Below are 21,058 nucleotides of genomic sequence, written 5' to 3'. Positions count from 1 at the left end.
GAGCTACTTTTAAAATGACCAAGTCAAAATGATCTACCAACAATCAAATAAAAAAAAAAAAACACAAAGCACACTGTACGCAGATAAAATGTTAATTATCATTTATATTCCAGGGTTTTTTCAAAGAGGTCAAGGCAGATGACTCTATGCAATTTCACCTCAGTAACAACCATACAAAAATAGACAAATATACCCCCTCCCATTTTACTAAACCGCGATAACAGTTTTTAGCACAGGGAGTTGCGCTGAATGCCCTGCGCTGCTCTTGACGCTCATAGGCTCCCTGCGCTAAAAACCGCTATTGCGGTTTAGTAAAAGGGAGCCATAGTGCAAAATATAGACAGCAGATATAAATTCTCAAAACGGACACATTTTGATCACTAAATTGAAAATAAAATAATTTTTCCTACCTTTGTTGTCTAGTGATTTCTTGAGTCTCTGGTTGCACTTTCTTCTTCTGACTGTGCATCCGATATTTCTTCCCTACTTTCAGCCTCCTATTTGCTTCCTCTCCTCCAGACCCCATTCTCTCCCCCAACTTTTTCTTTCCGTCTCCCTACCTCCCTTTCTATTTCCCTTCTTTCTTTGTCTCCTTGCCCCTCCCCCTTCTTTCTATTTCTCAGCCTGCCCCCTTTCTTTCTTTCTCCATGCCCTCCCCAAGCCACTAGGTTTGCCGCTGCCGCCATTGGAGAACAGACCCTCAAGCCACTAGGTTTGCCGCTGCTGCCATCGGGGAACAGGCCCCCAAGCCACCGCCGCCCCAAGCTCTCCCTGTAGAAGCGTTGCGCTGACCAGTATTCCGCTCCCCGACATCAGTTTTGACGTCGGAGAGGAGTTCTGAGCCAGCCAGGCACTGATTGGCTGGCCCAGAACTTCTTCTATGACATCAGAATTGATGTCGGGGAGTGGAATGCTGGTCAGCACGATGTTTCTACAGGGAGGGTGGTGGGGGACATTGGGGAGAGGAAGGCTGATCGGCCCAGTAGATCGGGACGGCAACACGAGTCTATCGACGTATTGGGTAGAGAATGACACGGTGAAAAAATTGGTCCCCGTCACCGCCCCGTCCCCGTCTCACCATCCTCTGCACCGCCCCGTCACCGCCATTCCCTTCACCGCCCCGTCACCACCACTGCCACCCCATTCACCGCCCCGTCACCGCCACTGCAACCCCATTCACCGCCCCGTCACCGTCACCGCTGCATATATAAAAGCCTCAAACGGGTACGATTTTAAATACTTTTCTTTATTTACGTATAAAGGAAACATTCTTTAAAACTTTAAAACTTAGTTAAATATTAGTTAATAACTATACAAAAACAAACACGACATGTACTTTTAATGCTTACAATGTTAGCCTACATGGTAAGTAGACGCGGCCGCTGTACCTAATCGCGGCAAATCGTGTACCTAATCGTGTACCAAATCGTGTACCTAATCGCGGTCACTATGCTAATCGTGATTAGCATAGTGACCACGGCTACGGCTGCAAGTCTCCCCTCCCCCCAGCGATCATGGCAGGAGGGCACCCAACCCCTCCTGTAGACCCCCCCCAACGGCCCTCCCGACAATCGCAGCAGAAGGGTACCCAACCCCTCCTGCCGGTCCTCCCAATGGCCTCCCCTAAGATCGCCGGCAGGAGGGTACCCAACCCCTCCTGCTGGACCCCCCCCAACGAACCCTCCCACCCCGGAACCCCCTTAGTCTTACTTTCCAAGTTGGACCGGACGGCTCCTCACACGTATGGCCAGCAGGCTTGCCTCCGTCCAAATGAGGCGGGCCCGCCCCTACCCTGCCCAACCCACAGGATCCTAGGGCCTGATTGGTCTAGGCACCTAAAGCCACTCCCGCTATAGGAGGGGCCTTAGGTGCTTGGGCCAATCAGGCCCTAGGATCCTGTGGGTTAGGCAGGGGAGGGGAGGGGCGGGCCCGCCTCATTTGGACGGAGGCAGGCCTGCTGGCTAGACGAGCGAGGAGCTGTCCGGTCCAACTTGGAAAGTAAGACTAAGGGTGGTGTTTCGGGATGGCGGGGTTTGTTGGGGGAGGGTCCGGCAGGAGGGGTTGGGCACCCTCCTATTGGCGATATAGGGGGCCGGCAGGAGGGGTTGGGCACCCTCCTACCAGTGATCATAGGGGGGCTGTTGGGGAGCTGGCAGGAGGGGTTGGATATCCTCCTGCTGCGATCGTCGGGAGGGCCGTTGGGGGGGGGTTGGGGTAGGCAGGAGGGGATGGGTACCCTCCTGCCGCGATCGTTGGGGAGGGCTGGTTCTGTCGGCATGAAGGGCTGAGCACCTTCCTGCCGGCGATCGTCGGGGGGGGGCGGGTTCTATTGGCAGGAAGGGTTGATCTGACAAATGAGGAGCCAGTATATTGGGGGGCGGAGTCAATGTGGCAACGTGCAGGTGAAACACAGGTAAATAGCGGTTCCTAGAAGGGGGGACATTGGCCTGCGGGGACAAATCTATTCACCGTTTTTGCGGGCGGTGAAAGGATTTGTCCCCGCGTCTGCGGCGATTTGCTAATGAGGTCACCATAACCCGCAGCCAAACCGCAGCCACGCAGCGGTTCGCTGCGGGGATCGCTCCCCGTGTCATTCTCTAGTATTGGGTACCCCTGATCTAAAGTATTTGGGGATTGGGTGTAGCAGGGCCTAGTACGGTTGGAACATGTGCTGTGGGACGATGGGGAGCTGGAGGGGTTTGAAGTCCTTCAGGCCTGAATGGGTCCTTGTTGGGGTAATAGATTTGCTTATTGCTAGTTGAGACATTATTGGGCTTCTTTGGATAGGGTGCCTTTGAGAGTTCCTATGGGGGATGCTCTGCAACAGCTGTTCACCCCAGAAGAGGAAGGTTTCTACTCTGTGTGTAGCTTGTATAAAGTTTTTGGCGGATTGATGCCTCGCAGGGATTTTAGTGGGTATAGCCAATGCTGGGGGGAAGGTCTGGCTCTAGATTTTGCACAGTGGGATATTCATGTTAATTGTGATGGGTTTTCTGCTCTGACATCTTATGCTTGTTTGTGGGAATGCTATTAGAGAGTGTTATTGAGCGGTTATTATTCTCAATATCAATTATATCAGGTAGAGAGTTGCGTGGGGACAGAAATCCCACTCATTTCCACCCGTCCCCGCCAAAATTCCACCCGTCCCCGCGACGAATCCCTCCATTCCCACCCATCCCTGTGAGAAATCCCTCTGTCCCCACCCGTCCCTGCAAGGAATCCCCTCCATCCCCGCCCGTCCCTATAAACTTCAGAAATAGTTATTTCATTTAATTATGCTACTGAATTAAAGGCTCTGGTAGAAACCCATTTACAAATAAGCAAAGAGAGTTTATTAATTTTGAAATATTAATTGGGAAGAATACATACTTTGTAAACTGGTTTCTACCAGAGCCTCTAATGTAAATATAAAATATAAATACTCAGCTGATGAGAACCCCAAAGCTGTCAGCTGAGGACTTCCTTTGCAGTTGGCCGGGGGTCCCTTTTGCCAAGCTTGGCAGGCAGCAGTAGTGTCCCTGAGTCACAGATGCTGGCACCTCAGTGGCTCATGGATGTTGCCAGCGACTGCTGTGCTTGGTGGAGGGGAGTTCTGGCCGTCTCTAGAGGAGGTCCTCTGCTGGCGGTGCTTGGGGATCCCCACCAGTCACAGCAAGGGTCAGCAAGTACTTCAACACTGTAGAAATAAAAACAGAAATGCATTTCCTTTTCTTTTGAACACAATACAAAGACATCTGCTATATACATTTCCCAAAGCTAATATATTGAGTCCTCCCACCTTTGTTCCAGGTCTTTCTGTCTGTCTCACTCTCTTTGTCCTCCCTTTCCCCAGGGCCTGGCATTTCTCTCTCCTCAGTTCAGTGTGTGACACAGGAACATTGAATAGATGATCCTACAGGTGGGGGGGGGGTGTTAAAAAGTTCTCAGCCCAACCAAGAAGAGAATGACATGGATATGGTTCAATTAATGACCTGAAACAATGTCAAAACATAGAAGTTTGTTATTGATGTCAATTGTGTACGCATCTGGTTGCATTCTAATCTACAAGGCCTAATTCCCATGCTGCATATTTCAGAAAAGGGCATGGCCATGGAGCATGTTGGAGTATTCTCAAAAGTTGCGTGCAGAATTAAAGAATATTGCCTAATCACACATTTAAACCAGGTTTCAGCAGGCATAATCCACTGGAGATCTTTTGTGCTTGTCTCACACTTTCTTAATTTTAATCTACATCCATAAACATTTCCATGAAGAAGTATTTCTTCAGGTTACTCCTGAGTCTGTTCCCTTTCACCTTCATCCTATGCCTCCTCGTTCCAGAGAGTCTTTTCAATGGAAAAATAGAATCGTCTCTGAAGTGCGTACAGTTAGAGTGAATTGGGGAAATTATAATGATCTTGGGTTTTTTAAAATAATTGCTTATACTTCTGTGTAAGTACTAGTTTTATTTTGTACTTTAAAAACTATTATAGTGGAAATTCTATGAGGCGTATAAAGATAGGCATGTAAACTTACTTAGTAAGTAACTTACCCCCTCTTTTACTAAGGCGTTAGCTTTTTTAGCACGCGCTAAATGCTAACATGTCCATAGAATATAATGGACGCATGCGCTAAAATGACTAGAGTGCCTTAGTAAAAGGACCCCTTAATTAGTAAAATGGCTTCAATTATGAGCATTAACAAGCTCATCCAGGAGCCTATTTTCTTAGGCGCAATTATACAAAGGTGCCTATCACATGGTGCCTAGCAGTGCTTAACTCCAAAGTAGGCATGTTTAGGGGCATAGAAGAACTTAGGCACTGCTAGGTGCGATTCTCTAAAGCAGTGGTTCTCAACCCTGTCCTGGTGACCCCCTAGCCAGTTGGGTTTTTAAGATATCCCTAATGAATATGCATGAGAGAGATTTACATACCTGTCACTTCTATTATATGCAAATCTCTCTCATGCATATTCATTAGGGAAATCCTGAAAACCCAACTGGCTGGGGGGTCCCCAGGACAGGGTTGAGAACCACTGCTTTAGAGAATCGCACCTAGCAGTGCCTAAGCAGTGCTTAAGCAGTGCCTAGCAGTGCCTAGCAGCATCTAGCACTGCTCTAAAGGACTTAGGCATCTATAAGGTAGGTCTTTAAAATCCTGGCCTACATTACAGACACCTATGTTTTAAGTTAGCCGCTTTTGTAACAAGGGTTTTCAAGAGAGGATGCTCTGATGATCCCCCCCCCACCCTGAACCCCCTCCCCTCTGTGCTGCTCTTTTATGAAAAACAATGACATTTAGAAAGAGTGAATTGGGAGCTTCCTTCAGTCTTAGCTCCTGAAGATGCTTTATAGTGAAACACAGTTCTGTGTCGGGCTGGACTGTGTAAGCCCTATTGGAATATTAACAGATTGAGCAGGAAGGATTTGAAGAGAGAAGAATATTAATTTACCAGTGAATAAGAATTTTATGCAAAGTAGTTTTGACAGCATATATGGACTGCTGGGGACATTTAACAGAAAACTATATTTCACGAGGGTGTTTGAGTGGTAGGGCTCTTGTTTTTAATCTGTCTCTAACAATGTGTGTTATTACATTACATTACATTAGGGATTTCTATTCCGCCATTACCTTGCGGTTCAAGGCGGATTACAAAAGAGTTAAAGAGGGTGTTTTACAAAAAGATTTCTGGTCCTTTTTTGGGGGGGGGAAAAGAGTAGAGCAGGTTGATTTGGGGGTTCGGGGGGTTAGAGGGATGAAAGAAGGAAGCTTGAGAGGTTAGGACTTTTTCAGGGATTTTTTGAAAAGTATAGTCTTTATTTCTTTTCTGAAAGTTTTGTATATAATGAAGGTTATTTGTTTAAGGATTGGATAAGAATGTAAAGTTAATTGGAAATTAGTATTTTATGAAAATTAAAGTAAAATTTTTTTAAATAAAATATAGCTTCTTTGTAATTTGATATATTTTTAGTTAGGCGCGATTCTGTAATAGGTGCCTAAGTATGATCGTCAACAGATGGGGGCCTATATTATAGGCATCTATCTTTTTAGACACCATTTACTTTGTGTTTGTGTCAGAATGATGCATGTTTGACTTTCATGCTGTGGGCTGCATTCTAGCAGAACCAATCTTTTGACTTTAAGGTCTCTATTTTCAAACAGCTAAGGAGAGTGAAGCTTATTTGAAAACAGAACCCTGGATATATTAAGAAAATGTTATCTCGATTTAAGCCCGATAGCTTTGCATTTCAAGTATGCAACATAAAAACTAAACCATGATATTTCTGTTCTTCTTGTAGGAAACTCCACTTTTCTAGATGACCATGGCCCCCCTCCTCCTAAGGTAAAAAACAGTTCCTCTATTTCTCACAGGTATTTAAAAGGTTATTTTTAAATCTCTTTAGAATATGTAGGATCAAATCATTTGTAGCTCATTTTTATGTGGTTCAGCACTAAGCATTTTTTCAGCACTCACTTACCTGCTTTTTAACTGTATTTTAAGAAAGAACACCAGGTTTTTCAAGTACACTGAAATTAATGGCTGCTGTTACACTTTAATGAGCTCTCTAGATTAAAAGGAACATTGTACTGTAGAAAGTGAAGTGAGATTCTTAGCTAGGTAAGTATAGCAGAATTTTGAGGGGTGGGGGTGGGGCTGAGAGGTTGGGAGCTGGTAGTTTCTTGCTGCTTTTTTGGGCTTTGGTTCAGTCAAAACAAGGGTGGGCATCTGGCACCATGATCCTTCATGTAAATTATTTGGGGATTCTTTCCCCCCGTTTTCATATTATTTTCTGACTCATCCAGCTCAGTCACTGATATTTAGGGTTGTACTGAATATATGTATTCAATTTGTTCGGCCCCAAATAGTGCCTCAAATACATTATTTGTATTTGGCCGAATAGTGATTTAGATTCAAATACAAATAATCTGGGGTTCTACTATGCTAAATCCTACTGAAATAAACTCTTGATCTCTGATTTCATATTGCTCCTTTTATTATTTGTTATGTTACAGTTCAATGCCCATGACCTGCCCATGCATTTCCCATGACCATGCCCCCCTTTTGGATTGCATGCTATGGGATTTGGGCACAAGCATGAATTTATGACATCTAGGAATTTTACCTCCCTAGCACTCCCTGATATAACATTTATCCAGACAATGTTGGGGTAATTGAAATCAACAAAACAAAAAACAGAAATGCACTTAGGCACCGATATAGAGAACCACTGCTCATATACTAAAAGACATTGACCATGAAATAAAGGGAGCGCTATAGGAGGACAAAGCCATCGCCAACAAACTGAAAACATTTTTTGCGTCTGTATTTAGAGGATATACTCAGCATTTAGAGGATATACACAGCATACCGGAAGCCGACAGGCTATACGCAGTAAACGAAGACGGGAAACTGACAGGGTTGACTGTGAATCTAGAAGAGGTATGCAGACAGATTTATAGGCTTAAAAATGATAAATCCCCGGGACCGGATGGCATCCATCCAAGGATAATCAAGGAACTGAAAGGGGCTATAGCTGAACTGCATCAACTAATAGCCAATCTGTCAATCAAATCAGGAAGGATTCCAGAAGACTGGAAAGTGGCGAATGTTACGTCAATCTTCAAGAAAGGTTCGAGGGGAAATATAGGAAACTACAGACCGGTGAGTCTGGCCTCGGTACCGGGAAAGATGGTAGCGGCGTTGATAAAGGACCGCATCATTGATCACCTTGACGGACACATTCTGATGAGGACCAGCCAGCACGGCTTCAGCAAAGGCAGATCTTGCTTGACGAACTTGCTTCACTGTTTCGAGGGAGTAAACAGGCAGATAGACATTGTATATCTGAATTTTCAGAAGGCGTTCGACAAGGTTCTACATGAACAACTACTTCGAAAAATTGTGAGCCATTGAATCGAGGGTGAAATACTCACATGGATTATAAACTGGCTGGCGGATAGGAAACAGAGAGTGGGGGTAAATGGACAATACTCAAACTGGAAAAGCGTCACGAGTGGAGTGCCGCAGGGTTCGGTGCTTGGACCCGTGCTCTTCAACATATTTATAAACAACTAGGAAATTGGTATGACGAGTGAGGTGATTAAATTTGCAGATGATACAAAGTTGTTCAGAGTAGTAAAGACACAGGAGGATTGCGAAGATCTGCAACGTGACATAAACAAGCTCGAGAAATGGGCCACGATATGGCAAATGAGGTTTAATATGGATAAGTATAAGGTGATACATGTCGGTAACAAAAATCATATACACGAATACAGGATGTCCGAGGCAGTACTTGGAGAGACGCCCCAGGGAAGAGAGTACTGGTCGACAAGTCAATGAAGCTGTCCACACAATGCGTGGCAGCGGCAAAAAGGGCGAACAGAATGCTAGGAATAATTAAGAAAGGAATCACGAACAGATCGGAGAAGCTTGTCATGTCACTGTACCGAGCCACGGTACGTCCTCATCTGTAATATTGCATCCTGCACTGGTTGCCGTACATGAAGGACACAGTACTACTCGAAAGGGTCCAGAGAAGAGTGACTAAAATGGTTAAGGGGCTGGAGGAGAGACTGAAAAGAGACTGAGAAAGGGACATGATCAAAACATTCAAGATAATGAAGGGACTTAGTAGATAAAGACAGGTTGTTCACCCTCTCCAAGGTAGAGAGAATGAGAGGTTGTTCACCCTCTCCAAGTTAGAGAGAACGAGAGGGCACTCTCTAAAGTTAAAAGGGGATAGATTCTGTACAAATATAAGGAAGTTCTTCTTCACCCAGAGTGGTAGAAAACTGGAACGCTCTTCCGGAGGCTGTTATAGGGGAAAACACCCTCCAGGGATTCAAGATAAAGTTAGACAAGTTCCTGCTGAACCAGAACATACACAGGTAAGGCTAGTCTCAGGGCACTGGTCTTTGACCTAAGGGCTGCCGCGTGAGCGGACTGCTAGGCACAATGGACCACTGGTCTGACCTAGCAGCAGCAATTCTTTTGTTCTTATGAGTCATTTTAGATTTGGTCTTTAGTGGAATGTATGTCATAATACAAGAGGTAACTTTGTTGGGTCTGCTGGGAAACAGGGATCACAATGTGATCAAATTTGAGCTGATATCTGGAGTGACTTTGCAAAAGAAATCTACTGCAATTAATTTTCGAAAGGGCGACTACAATAAAACAAGGGAAATGGTTAAAAAGAAGTTAAAAGGATTGATGGCAAAGGTTAGAACAGTAAACTAGGCATGGAAGTTATTTAAAAATATCATCGTGGAAGCCCTCAATGTATTCCATGTATTGAAGGTAGAAAGAAGAGAAAATGAGAGAAATGAAGTGAAAGAGGCTATTAGAGCCAAAAAAAACCCATCCTTTAAAGAATGGAAAAAGAATTCTAATGAAGAAAATATGAGACATAAACACTGGCAAGTTAGATACAAAGCATTGATAAAGAAAGCTAAAAAAGAATATGAAGAGAAACTTGCAAAAGAGGCAAAAACTCATTGTAATAATTTTTCATGTGCATCAGAAGCCAAAAATCTGGGAGTGAATCCGTGGGATAAGCAAAAGGGGCCCATAGTGGAGAGACTGAATGAATTCTTTGCTTCTGTCTTTACAGAAGAAGATGTAAGGGATCTACCTGAACCAGAAATGGTTTCCAAGGGTGATGATGCGGAGGAACTGAAAGAAATCTCAGTGAGCCTGGGAAACGTACTAAGCCAAATTGACAAGTTAAAGAGTAATATATGACCTGGACCAGATGGTATATATCCCAGAGTACTGAAAGAATTCAGACATGAAATTACTGATCTGCTGTTAGTGATCTGTAACCTGTCACTAAAATCATCTATAGTACCTGAAGATTGGAGGGTAGCCATTGTTACGTCAATTTTTAAAAAGGATTCCAGGAGAGATCCAAGAAATTTTAGACCAGTAGGTCTGACTTCAGTGCCGGACAAAATAGTGGAAACGATTATAAAAAATAAAATCGTGGAATATTTAGTCAAACAGCTAAGGGAGGCTCACCAATTTGCTTGATTTCTTTGAAGATATGGATAGAGGTGAACCAGTTGATGTAGTGTATCTTAGATTTTCAGAAAGCTTTTGACAAAGTTCCTCATGAGAGGCTCCTGAAAAAATTAAAGTCATGGGATAGGAGGCAATGTTCAGCTGTGGATTAGGAATTGGCTATCTGACTGAAAACAGAGTAGGGTTTTAAATGGCCATTTTTCTTAATGGAGGAAGGTAAATAATGGAGTGCTGCAGAGATTTGTTCTGGGACTGGTGCTATTTAACTTATTTAAATCGATCTGGAAATTGGGATAATGTGTGAGGTGATTACATTTGAAGATAACACTAAACTGTTCAAAGTTGTTAAAATGCATGCACACTGTGAAAAATTGCAGGCAGATCTTAGGAAACTGGAAGACGGCGTCCAAATGGCAGATGAAATTTAATGCGGCCAAATGCAAAGGGATGCACATTGGGAAGAATAACCCAAATCATAGTTACCAGGTGCTAGGGTTCACCGTGATGGTCAATGCCCAAGAAAAAGATTTGATGTTATTGTAGACAGTATGCTGAAACCTTCTGCCCAGTGCATGGCGGGCAAAAAAGCCAACAAGCTGGGAATTATTATAGAAGGAATGGTAAACAAGACTAAGAATGTTATGCCTCTGTTTCATTCCATGGTGCAACCTCACCTTGAGTACTGCGTTCAATTCTGGTCGCATTATCACAAAAAAAGACACAGCAGAACTAGAAAAGTTTTAAAGAAGAACAATCAAGATGATAAAGGGGATGGAACTCCTCTCGTATGAGGAAAGACTAAAGAGGTTAGGGCTCTTCAACATGGAAAAGAGACAGCTGAGGGGAGATATGAATGAAGTCTACAAAATCCTGTGTGGGAGTAGAATCGGTACAAGGGGTTGATTTTTATTTTTTTTTTTTTCTCTATCAAAAATTACAAGACTAAGGGGACACTTGATGAAATTACAGGGAGATACTTTTAAAACTAATAGGAGGAAACATTTTGTTCACTCGGAGAATAGGTGGCGGGGCATAATCAAAAGGAACGTTTGTTCATTTTCGTCGAAGTCACAAGTCGTCCAAAGAAAAAAACAGCGTAAGACACATTTTCGAAAAATACGTCCCAAAATTTTTTGTTTTCGAAAATCGTCTAACTATACGTCCAGACGCCTGATCGTCCAGATCACTAAATCATCCATCTTTATGCCACATTTTTGTCCAACTTTTCATCCAAGTCCAAAATGCCTAGAAACAGACCTTTTGGACTGGGAGGGGTCTGCAAAGTGGTGGACAGGACTCCCACACAGGGCACCTAAACAGTGGGGTACCTTACAGGGCACTGCTGTGAACTTCACAAAAAGGGTGCCACGTAATCATCTAACTACAGCTCCCTTATAGGTAATGGTGAGCCCCCCAAAACCACCTCCAGAATCTCCTAGACCCACCTATCTACCACCCCAAGAGCCCTTATGGCTGCAGGAGCCACTTATAGGGCAGTATATAAGGGTTTTAGGGGTTTTTAGGGGAGTGCACATGTTTCACCATCAATGTAGTCATTACAGTGGCTTATGGGCATGGGTCCACCTCTCCTTGGGTCCCTAACCCACCCCCCAAGACCACTTAAGATGCCTCTGTGCAATGCGACTAGGCTTTCCTAAGTCAGGCTGCCAGGTGCTGATGTTCTGGAGGCAGAATTTAAAAGTTGTGATTACAATTTTTATGGGGATGGACGGTCGGTGATCACTGGGGTAGTGTGTGGGGGTCTGTACTATGTGTTTGCAGTTCTTATCAGGTCACTTTAGGTTGGTTTTTGTGACTTAGACCATGTTTTAAATGGTCTAAGTCACAACATCCAAGTTTCGCCCATGCTGTGTTGTAAAACGTTCGGTTATACATGCAGTACGACTAAGTCTAAGCTGGCCCAAGTCCCGCCCAATTCCCACCCTCAACACTCCTCCTGAAACGCCCCGTTTAGCTCTGGTCATTCAGCGGCACTATGAAGGCCTAAGTCATTTATAAATACTTCCAAAACCCAGTTTTATTATCGACACTTGAACATATTTTGACAATGTTCGTCCAAGTGCCGACTTAGGCCATTTTTTTTGGATGTTTTTCACTTTCGATTATGAGCCTTTTAAGCTCTGGAATTCATTGCCAGAGGATGTGGTAAGAACAGTTAATGCAGCTGGTTTTAAAAAAAGGTTTGGACAAGTTCCTGGAAGAAAAGTCCATATTCTGCTATTGAGACAGGCATGAGGGAAGCCACTGCTTGCTTGGCATTTTTTTTGCTACTTCAGCTTGTCTGCGGTGTTCTTTGCTCACATGTTTAAAGACTATAGACTGTTTTCAGTCCAATTCTTTATATGTGAGGTTGCAAACCATTGGACCCCTGAGGAAGGCGTGTTCGCCGAAACACGGACCGTGTAGGGTCCGGTTGGATTTTTATCACAGTATTTTTTATCATTGTACTTTTTTAATTGAATTTTCATGGTTTTATATGTCAGTGTTTAATAAATTATCTCCAGAACATCTGTATCCACAGTTTTTGTTTTCATCGGTGGATTGTTTTCACTGTGGATTATTGGGTCTCCCCATTTTTCTTTGTTGCCCTGGATCAGTAACATGGAATGTTGCTACTATTTGGGTTTATGCCAGGTACTAGTTGTGACCTGGATTGGCTATCATGAAGATAGGATACGGGTTAGATGGACTATTGGTCTGACCCAGTTAAGCTATTCTTATGTTCTTATTTCATAATTTTACAATACATTTACAAGGAACATGCAAGGAAAATAATACACCAAGATCACAAGTTTCCTGATGCATTGCTAAATTTAGCTTCCTCTTCTTGAGTTGACCTACAAAGGTCAAGAAAACTCCACAATCTTTGACTCTCAGAAAAATGAATAGCCTTATAAAAGAGTTCATATCCTGCTCAAATACAAAGGTGACTAGTGTCAGTTTAATAAAATGTAAGGATGGTCGCACCCCCACAATGTTAGGTGGTAGGGGTTAAGTGAAATGCGCACTGACCAACGCCAGGTCCCAGGTTCAGTTCCCTCACCGATGACTCACCAGGAAGTAGAATCAGAGGCACAGCCAGAGGTTTTTGCATAAAGAATATATTATAGAAATAGTCTTACAGAAAAGCAATATTTATAATCATTACAATTAAGTAGAGAGTATTACACTTAAATAGAGAGCCCAGCAGTTCCCCTGCCTTACAGAGTCCAGAAGGAATTGAGTGTGAAGTTTCAGGGAAAGGCAGAGAGAGAGGGGGGGGGATGGGGTGATGTTTCGTGTTCCATAGATAAAGAGAAAGATAGACAGAGAGATAGAGAGAGCTCAAGAGAGAACCAGAGTGCCAAGCCAAGAGCCAAGAGATAGCTAGATAGAAAGAGAGAGAGAGGGCCAAGACCCCCCTCCTGATAGCTTGATAGGAAAAGAGACACAGATAGCTCCATAGAAAAAGAGAGAGATTGATAGAGCAGAGAGCAGGCTTTTATACCTTGGAATCTTATTCTGAATAGAGAAAATATTGTATCTCCCAGTATCTTTCTGTTTAGAACTTGCAAACTGTTTGAAACAATGGTTTATTTAATTGACAAAGGAGGGCGTAATACCTGCAAGCATGGTGATGGGATTAGGTCTCCAGCTTCTTTGTTTCTTGATCTGTGCACTTGGACCTAAGCACCCTCTTAATCAGACATTAACACCTTTTAGCTAGTCATGATTCAATCAGGGAAACTTAACACAGTCTCCCTGCCTTACAGAGTCTATCTGCATTCCCGTGCCAGGGTCAGATTGATATAATTTCCCATAGGCTTTTGCTGACATAAGTAATGCCAACTAAAATGCTGAATGGTAGCGACAGCTAGGCTGACAACTAGAAGGACAGCTTTTCAACAACAGAACCAACAGATCTCAATAACCCAGAAACATCCAGGTTATCAAAAGAACAAGTAGGACACTCACTTTCTTTCTCCTGGTCAGGCCTTCTCTTTACCCTTGAGAAAAAATAAATCTTCCTTACAGGTGGTATGGCTTTTGCTAGAAACTTCAAGACCTCTAAGAGGTATCATTTGAATTCTTTTAGTAGGGAGATAGCTTCCAACCTTAGACAATTCAATATGTGCAAGATCAAAGGTCTAGCATAGTTCTTCAGCTGTTCCACTCCCCTTTTAGTTACCTCTTTATTCATTATTATAGAATCTGAACCTTTTTGATCTTTCCAGTCTTGAACCCCTCAGCTTATTCTTTAAACCCCTTCATGTGTCTGAGCTATATAAGAACAGATTGTACTAAAGAAGATTGTTCAGTGGAACAAGAATGAAAAGAAGTTTCTAACCAGACCAATGCCTTCCACAGTCCTTCTTGAATGACAATAGAAGACTTTACTGGAATAATCAGCATCTTACCCAATAACAGCTTGGTTGAGTCTTGCACAAGTCCAGTAGAAGCTGCAGAATGTGACCCTCCAGTTCCTTGGATACTACTGCTACTTGCCTCCACTGTTGTCATTTCCTGCACTGAGCTCAGACTGTTGGTGTCCTTCTTTCCTGTGGCACCAAATGCCACCTCCACTCTTGGCTTCAGTGCCACCATCGCAGATGGATTTGTGGAATGTAGCAGTGGTGGAACCTGATCTGATAGTGAGAATGAAACTTTGCCTGAAAATAGTCTTCCAGCGATTTCTAGCTCCCTCCAATGTTCATGGTTTGTGAATCCTAAGCGTGTCCAAGTTTTGCTGGCACAAGGGAATAGAAGAGTTTTGGGGGAAGGGTCCTCTCCCCTTATGCTTGGATGGCATATTGAGAAGAAAACACCAACACAACATAAAGTGATTGCAGATCCAGATGCTGATCAACTTGCCAATCTGCCATCTTGCTCTGCTCAATATATCACTTTAAAAAAAATGTATATCACATCTATCAAATTAATTTGATCATATTTTTAATGTATGTCATTTAAGTTATTTATTGGCGAGCCTAAAATCCTCTGGAAACATTGGCTGCAGGTAGATATACGTACTTTGGATGATGTGATCGCCAATGGGAAAATGCTAAATTTATTACAACTGCAACAATCATTTGGCATCTCATAATCTCAAGCTTTATAAATGGTTGCAGTTGAAACAGGCCATTCAGAAAGGGTTCCCTGATTGGCAAAATTTAAAAAATCAGTATAGCCTGCCGAGCCTATGCTTCCAGATAGATTTGCTAGGGCATCAATCAGCCAAGTGGTATAAATTAATATCTGAGAATCTGAATAAAAAACCTAAAACTAGTCTAAAAGACATTTGGAGCATTAAGGTAAAGCAGCAAATTTCTGCTAATCAATGGCCACGGATTTGGACTTGGAGGATGAGATGTACAGCATCAGCATCTATGAGACAGACTTGGTTTTTTTTCTGTTATATAGTTTTCTGGACCCCTGTTCGTTTGCAAAAGTTACATAGTTCTAAGTCTAATAGATGCTGGCACTGTCATCTTGATATAGGGACACTGGATCATCTACTGTTCTATTGTCCCTTGATACTTAAATTTTGGAGATCTGTATGGGGTCAAATCACTATGATATTGGAAGTTCCATTGTCATTGTCGTACGATGTAGTGTTGTTTGGAACATTAGTAATGCCCAAGAGTCCAATCAATGGAAATAAGAATAGATTGCTTCTCATCATGACAGGAGTTGCTATGCAGATAATCATGAAAAACTGGGAAAATTGGGACAGGTTAAATTACAATTTGGGTGGGAAATCCTACGTCAAATTTATCAGTTTCAAAGTATGAATTCGATACAATTGGGACAATATAATAAATTCAACGAGGTTTGGGATCCATTAACAAAATTTTGTAAAAATTGATCATTAGTATTTCTTTTTGATTTCTGAATGAATGGTATACACATCCAGGAAGGGTGGGTGGGAGGGGGGTGTTATGTACTCATTATATCATTTGATTGTAATGAGTGCTGTTTATTGGATTAATTGTTTGTTAACCTGTGGCACTTTGGGCTCCTTTTACTAAGCTGCGCTAGAGTTTTTAGCGCGCGCTAACCCCGCGCGACACAAAAAATACTAACGCCAGCTCTATGGAGGCGTTAGCGTGTAGCGTGCGTGGCAATGTAGTGTGCACTAAGCGCACGCTAAAACCGCTAGCGCAGCTTAGAAAAAGGAGTCCTTTACATTGGCTTTTAAAAATGAATAAAGATTTATAAAAAAAAAATATAATTTCTATTTTTCAATATTTTTTTTCATGCATTAAGGTTTTGGAACAGATAGCAGTAACCCTAAAAATATCAGTTGCAAAGTCCATTGTCAGATTCCCTTTTGATTATATCTCTTATTATTTATTTGTGATAGTTAATAATCATTTTATTTATTTTCTGTCATTTATGTTTTACAATTGTATATATACACACCGGATGCAGGTTTTAATGAAACATGGCCATGGTAGGGTTTTATGTTTGTTTTTGAATCCCCCCCCCCTCCCCCTTTATACTAAGCCACAGTAGAGGTTTCTACCATGGTCCAGAGCGTTAAATGCTTGGATGCTGCTATTTTGGACTAATTTAGCTTTGGTAGTCTGCTGTGCTGATGATCCCTATGCTCTTTGTTGACTTTTGCTCCACTGTTTGTCCTACTGAGATAAATATTGATGCACTGTCTCCATTATATGTAAGCACATTCATTGAGGATTTCCTAGAAACAAGACTAGAAAACCTGGTTTATGGTGATGTTATTTGTCATACAGCAGAAGAGCTCAACAATTGAGCCCTCTAACAGGCGCATTTATGCAGTTCTTTGAGCGCTCTTTAAACCTCTAGTGCAGTGTTTTTCAACCTTTTTATACCTATGGACCGGCAGAAATAAAATAATTATTCTGTGGACCGGCATCGGTCCATGGACTGGCTGTTGAAGAACACTGGGCTAAGTCGTGGGCCAGACCCCGCCCATCTCTACCCAATCTCCACCCCAGACCCCGCCCCCATAATAGTACTAATTGCACCTTGCATGTCCAGTGCCTCATCTGGAAGCCTTCCTTCTGACGTTACAACGTCAGAGAGAAGGCTTCCGGTTCAGGCGCAGGATGCCCATAGGAGCCACTGCCCGTGGCTTTGTGCACTGAATCAGTTAGGAAGAGGGAGCTGGCTCGAAGGTAACGCCGTATCGATCGCACCGTGGACCGGCGGTTAAAGAACACTGTTTTGGGCCTGATGCACATGCTGGCCCTGTGGACCGGCAGGAAATTTCTGTGAACCGGCACTGGTCCATGGACCGGTGGTTGAAGAACACTGCTCTAGTGCTTTTACTATAATGTTAAAAATTCCTTCCAGTAGAGAGAAGTCTGTAAATTTACAGGACAGTTTTATGGGATAGACTATGGACTCCTTTTACTAAGCTGCGATAGTGTTTTTAATGCACACAGAATTGCTGCGTGCACTAAACCCGCGCTATGTGGCTAGAACTAACGCCAGCTCAATGCTGGCGTTAGCGTCTAGTATGCATGGCAATTTAGCGTGTGCTAAAACCGCTTTCGCGGCTTAGTAAAAGGAGTCCTATGTTTGACTCACATTTCCTTGTGATACAATGGATCACTAGTTTGATTTTTCAAATATAAAGCTGTCCAACTGAACATATGAAGAAAAAAAAAAAAAAAAAAGACAGCTTCAGACAAGTAGCCATAAGAATTTAAAATCATTATGTTTAGCAGCTTCTGCATTACTAACATGCTGTGATTATATCTTCTTTTCTTTTTTTTTACCGTAATTAGACATGACTAATTGTGGCACAAAACCAAGAATATTTAAGCTACTCAGATGAATATATATATACAGTGGAACCTTGGTTTACGAGCATAATTTGTTCCAGAAGCATGCTCGTAAACCAAAGTACTCGTATATCAAAGCGAGTTTCCCCATAGGATTTAAAGGAAACTCGTTTGATACGTTCCCCCCACCCCCACCCCCTGAGGCCAGCAGCGCTGCTCTATCCCCCCAAGAACCGGCATTGCTCCCCCCACTCATGAAGGCCCCCCCCGTGTGATCCACCATCCCCCCTGCTTGTGTCGCCCCCCCACGCATTATCCCCCATCCCCCCGCTTGGCCCCCCCCCGGCGATCCGGCACCCCCCGCTCGCGTCGCACCCCCCCTTCCGCCGTGATCCGGCATTCTTCAGGCACCCACCCACCCACCCGATCACATTCCTTACCCCCATTTGGCACCGGCACCGGCACCAACGCAAAGGACATGCCGGTGCCGGTAACTGAAGATCTGCTGCCTTGTTTGTGCTGGGCCTTGAGCATCTGCGCATGCTCAAGGCCTTCGGGTTCCCATTCTCTCCGAGAATCTGGCGAGTGGGGGGTGCCGGATCGAGGGGGGGGCGCTCATAAATCGAAGCACTCTCGGTTTCCGAGGCGCCGATTTTGCGAATGTTTTGCTCATCTTGCAAAACACTCGCAAACCGGTGCACTCGTAAACCGAGGTACCACTATATAATATATTTTTGCAAACAGATGCTTTATTGGAAGATGAGACAGTAGATAGCTTATTGTCTGATTTGATGATATAATATAAACATGCTTTATGGATGATTAAAGAACTTATGATTTTCATTCATGATAAGCAATTTGTGGATAAAAGAAAATGTGATTCTAAATAAATGTTCTTTTGACTGATGTTAATTGCAGAAACAACATTCAAAATTGATAAAGTCATTAAGGGACACTTTTACTAAAGCTTAGCGTGCGCTAACGACCGGATTCTGTAAACGGCGTCATTATTGGGTGGCGTCTCCAAACACAACACTGTTCACATGTCAGTCATGCAACAGTGCCATTTGCAGAATTGCGACTACATGAAAGGTAGGCGCCAGAAATGTAGGTCAGGGTTTTAAAGGCCTGCATTTATGGTGTCTACCTTTCACGAGAGTCGTATCTACAGAAGTACCTAATGATAACCTTACTGGGTCAGACCAATGGCCCAGTAGCTTGTCTTCACAGTGGCCAATCCAGGTCACTAGTACCTGGCAAAATCCCAAAGAGTAGTAACATTCCGCGCTGCTAATCCAGGGCAAGCAGTGGCTTCCCCCATGTCTTTCTCAATAACAGACTATGGACTTTTCCTCCAGGAAATTGTCCAAATCTTTCTTAAAATCAGCTACACTATCTGCTCTTACCACAACCTCTATATAATCGAAATAACTGACCCTAAGAGTATTCTGTCTGAAGAGGGTGATCAAAAACCTTCTATAAAAGCTCAGAGATATGGAACTCTGGAGGGAAGGCTGAAAGCTGAAAAAACCTCCCTGTGTAAAGAGTTCACCTTCCAGTCATTGCTACTATATACGTTTTTTGATCACGCTCATAGACTAGGATTTTTTCATAAAATTTGAAGAACTTCACACAATTTCAAAATATGATGGTGGTTTTCCTTTCTTCTTATGTCAATCATGCAAAAAGTCACTGCATAAATGGATTTAGAAATACGTTCACGTAGCTTGCAAGAACAAGATTAATGGGGTCCTAGTCTATGAGCGTGATCAAAAAACGTATATAGTAGCAATGACTGGAAGGTGAACTCTTTACACAGGGAGGTTTTTCAGCCTTCGCTCCAGAGTTCCATATCTCTGAGCTTTTATAGAAGGTTTTTGATCACCCTCTTCAGACAGAATACTCTTAGGGTCAGTTGTTTCGATTATATAGCAAGCTTTTTCTGACCTTGGTTTTTCTCAGTACATTTCCCTGATATTTCTTAAGGAGACTTACCACAACCTCTGGCAATGCGTTCCAGAGCTTAACTATTCTCTGAGTGAAAAAATATTTCCACCTATTGGTTTTAAAAGTATTTCCCTGTAACTTCATTGTGTGCCCCCTTGTCTCTGTAATTTTTGACGGAGTGAAAAATCAATTCACTTGTACCCGTTCTACTCCATTCGGGATTTTGTAGACCTCAATCATATATCCCCTCAGCCATCTCTTTTCCAGGCTGAAGAGCCCTAGCCATTTTAGTCTTCCCTCATATGAGAGGAGTTCCGTCCCTTTATCATCTTGGTCGCTCTTTTTTGAACCTTTTCTAGTGCCACTATATCTTTCTTGATGTAAGGAGACCAGAACTGAACATAATACTCCAGGTGAGGTCACACCATGGAGCGATACAGAGGCATTATAACATTCTTACTCTTATTAACCATAATTTCTAGCATCTTGTTTGCTTTTTTGGGCACCAACCCCCCAAGGTGGACCCTAGCATTTGGTAACTGCAATTTGGGTTATTCTTCCCAATGTGCATCACTTTACATTTGTCCACGTTAGATTTCATCTGCCACTTGGATGCCACTTCCGGCATTAATCACATCCATAGTGGCCTTAGGCACCACAAGGCACCTCCTTAGATGGGAGAATGGCGCCGAATTTGGAGGTTCCCTTAAGTGCCTCCATTGTTTTTAAGTGGTCTATTTGGTTTTTAATCTTCAGTTAATTACTGCACCAATTGAACCAATTGAAACAATTAAGCGGCCTTAGGACACCTAATACCGCACCATTATTAGAATCTGGCCCTGACCCCTCTGAAAGGACACTACCTTGTAGTGGGTGAAGGGCCTTAAGAGCATAAGAATTGCCATACTGGGACAGACCGAAGGTCCATCAAACCCAGTATCCTATTTCCAACAGTGGCCAACCCAGTTCCAAGTCGTAAAACCCATTGCTTTTAACTTTGTTAACAACAATTGTTAAGAAAAGCGGTATATCAAATAAACTAACTATAACTATAAAACAGATTTTATGCTACTTATCCTAGGAATAAGCAGTAGATTTCCCCAAGCCATCTCAATAATAGCCTATTGGCTTCTCTTTTAGGAAATTATGCCCCAAATTTTTAAACCCTGCTAAGCGAACTGATTTCACCACATTCTCCGGCAACAAATTACATGTTTAATTAATTACATGTTGTGTGAAGAAATATTTTCTCCGGTTTGTTTTAAGTCTACTAATGTATTTATTTAGAATTCTTATATACCGCTTCTATTTGAAGCAGTTTATATTTAGCTACTCTT

At 42.8% G+C, this 21,058-nt stretch overlaps 1 protein-coding gene across 1 annotated transcript in view; it reads left to right on the top strand.

The window, feature by feature from the left end:
* Positions 1–21,058, top strand: part of UST (uronyl 2-sulfotransferase) — a 468,768-nt gene that overhangs the window by 225,549 nt on the left and 222,161 nt on the right. Inside the window, exon 2 of the mRNA XM_033939040.1 lies at positions 6,278–6,321. Within this exon, the coding sequence (XP_033794931.1) occupies positions 6,278–6,321 (44 nt within the window). The remainder of the gene's footprint in view (positions 1–6,277; positions 6,322–21,058) is intronic.

Source organism: Geotrypetes seraphini, chromosome 3 (assembly GCF_902459505.1).
Source record: "Geotrypetes seraphini chromosome 3, aGeoSer1.1, whole genome shotgun sequence".
Classification (NCBI taxonomy): Eukaryota; Metazoa; Chordata; class Amphibia; order Gymnophiona; family Dermophiidae; genus Geotrypetes; species Geotrypetes seraphini.
Note: the sequence above shows the minus strand (reverse complement) of the source record. Positions and strands in the feature narration are given on the sequence as shown.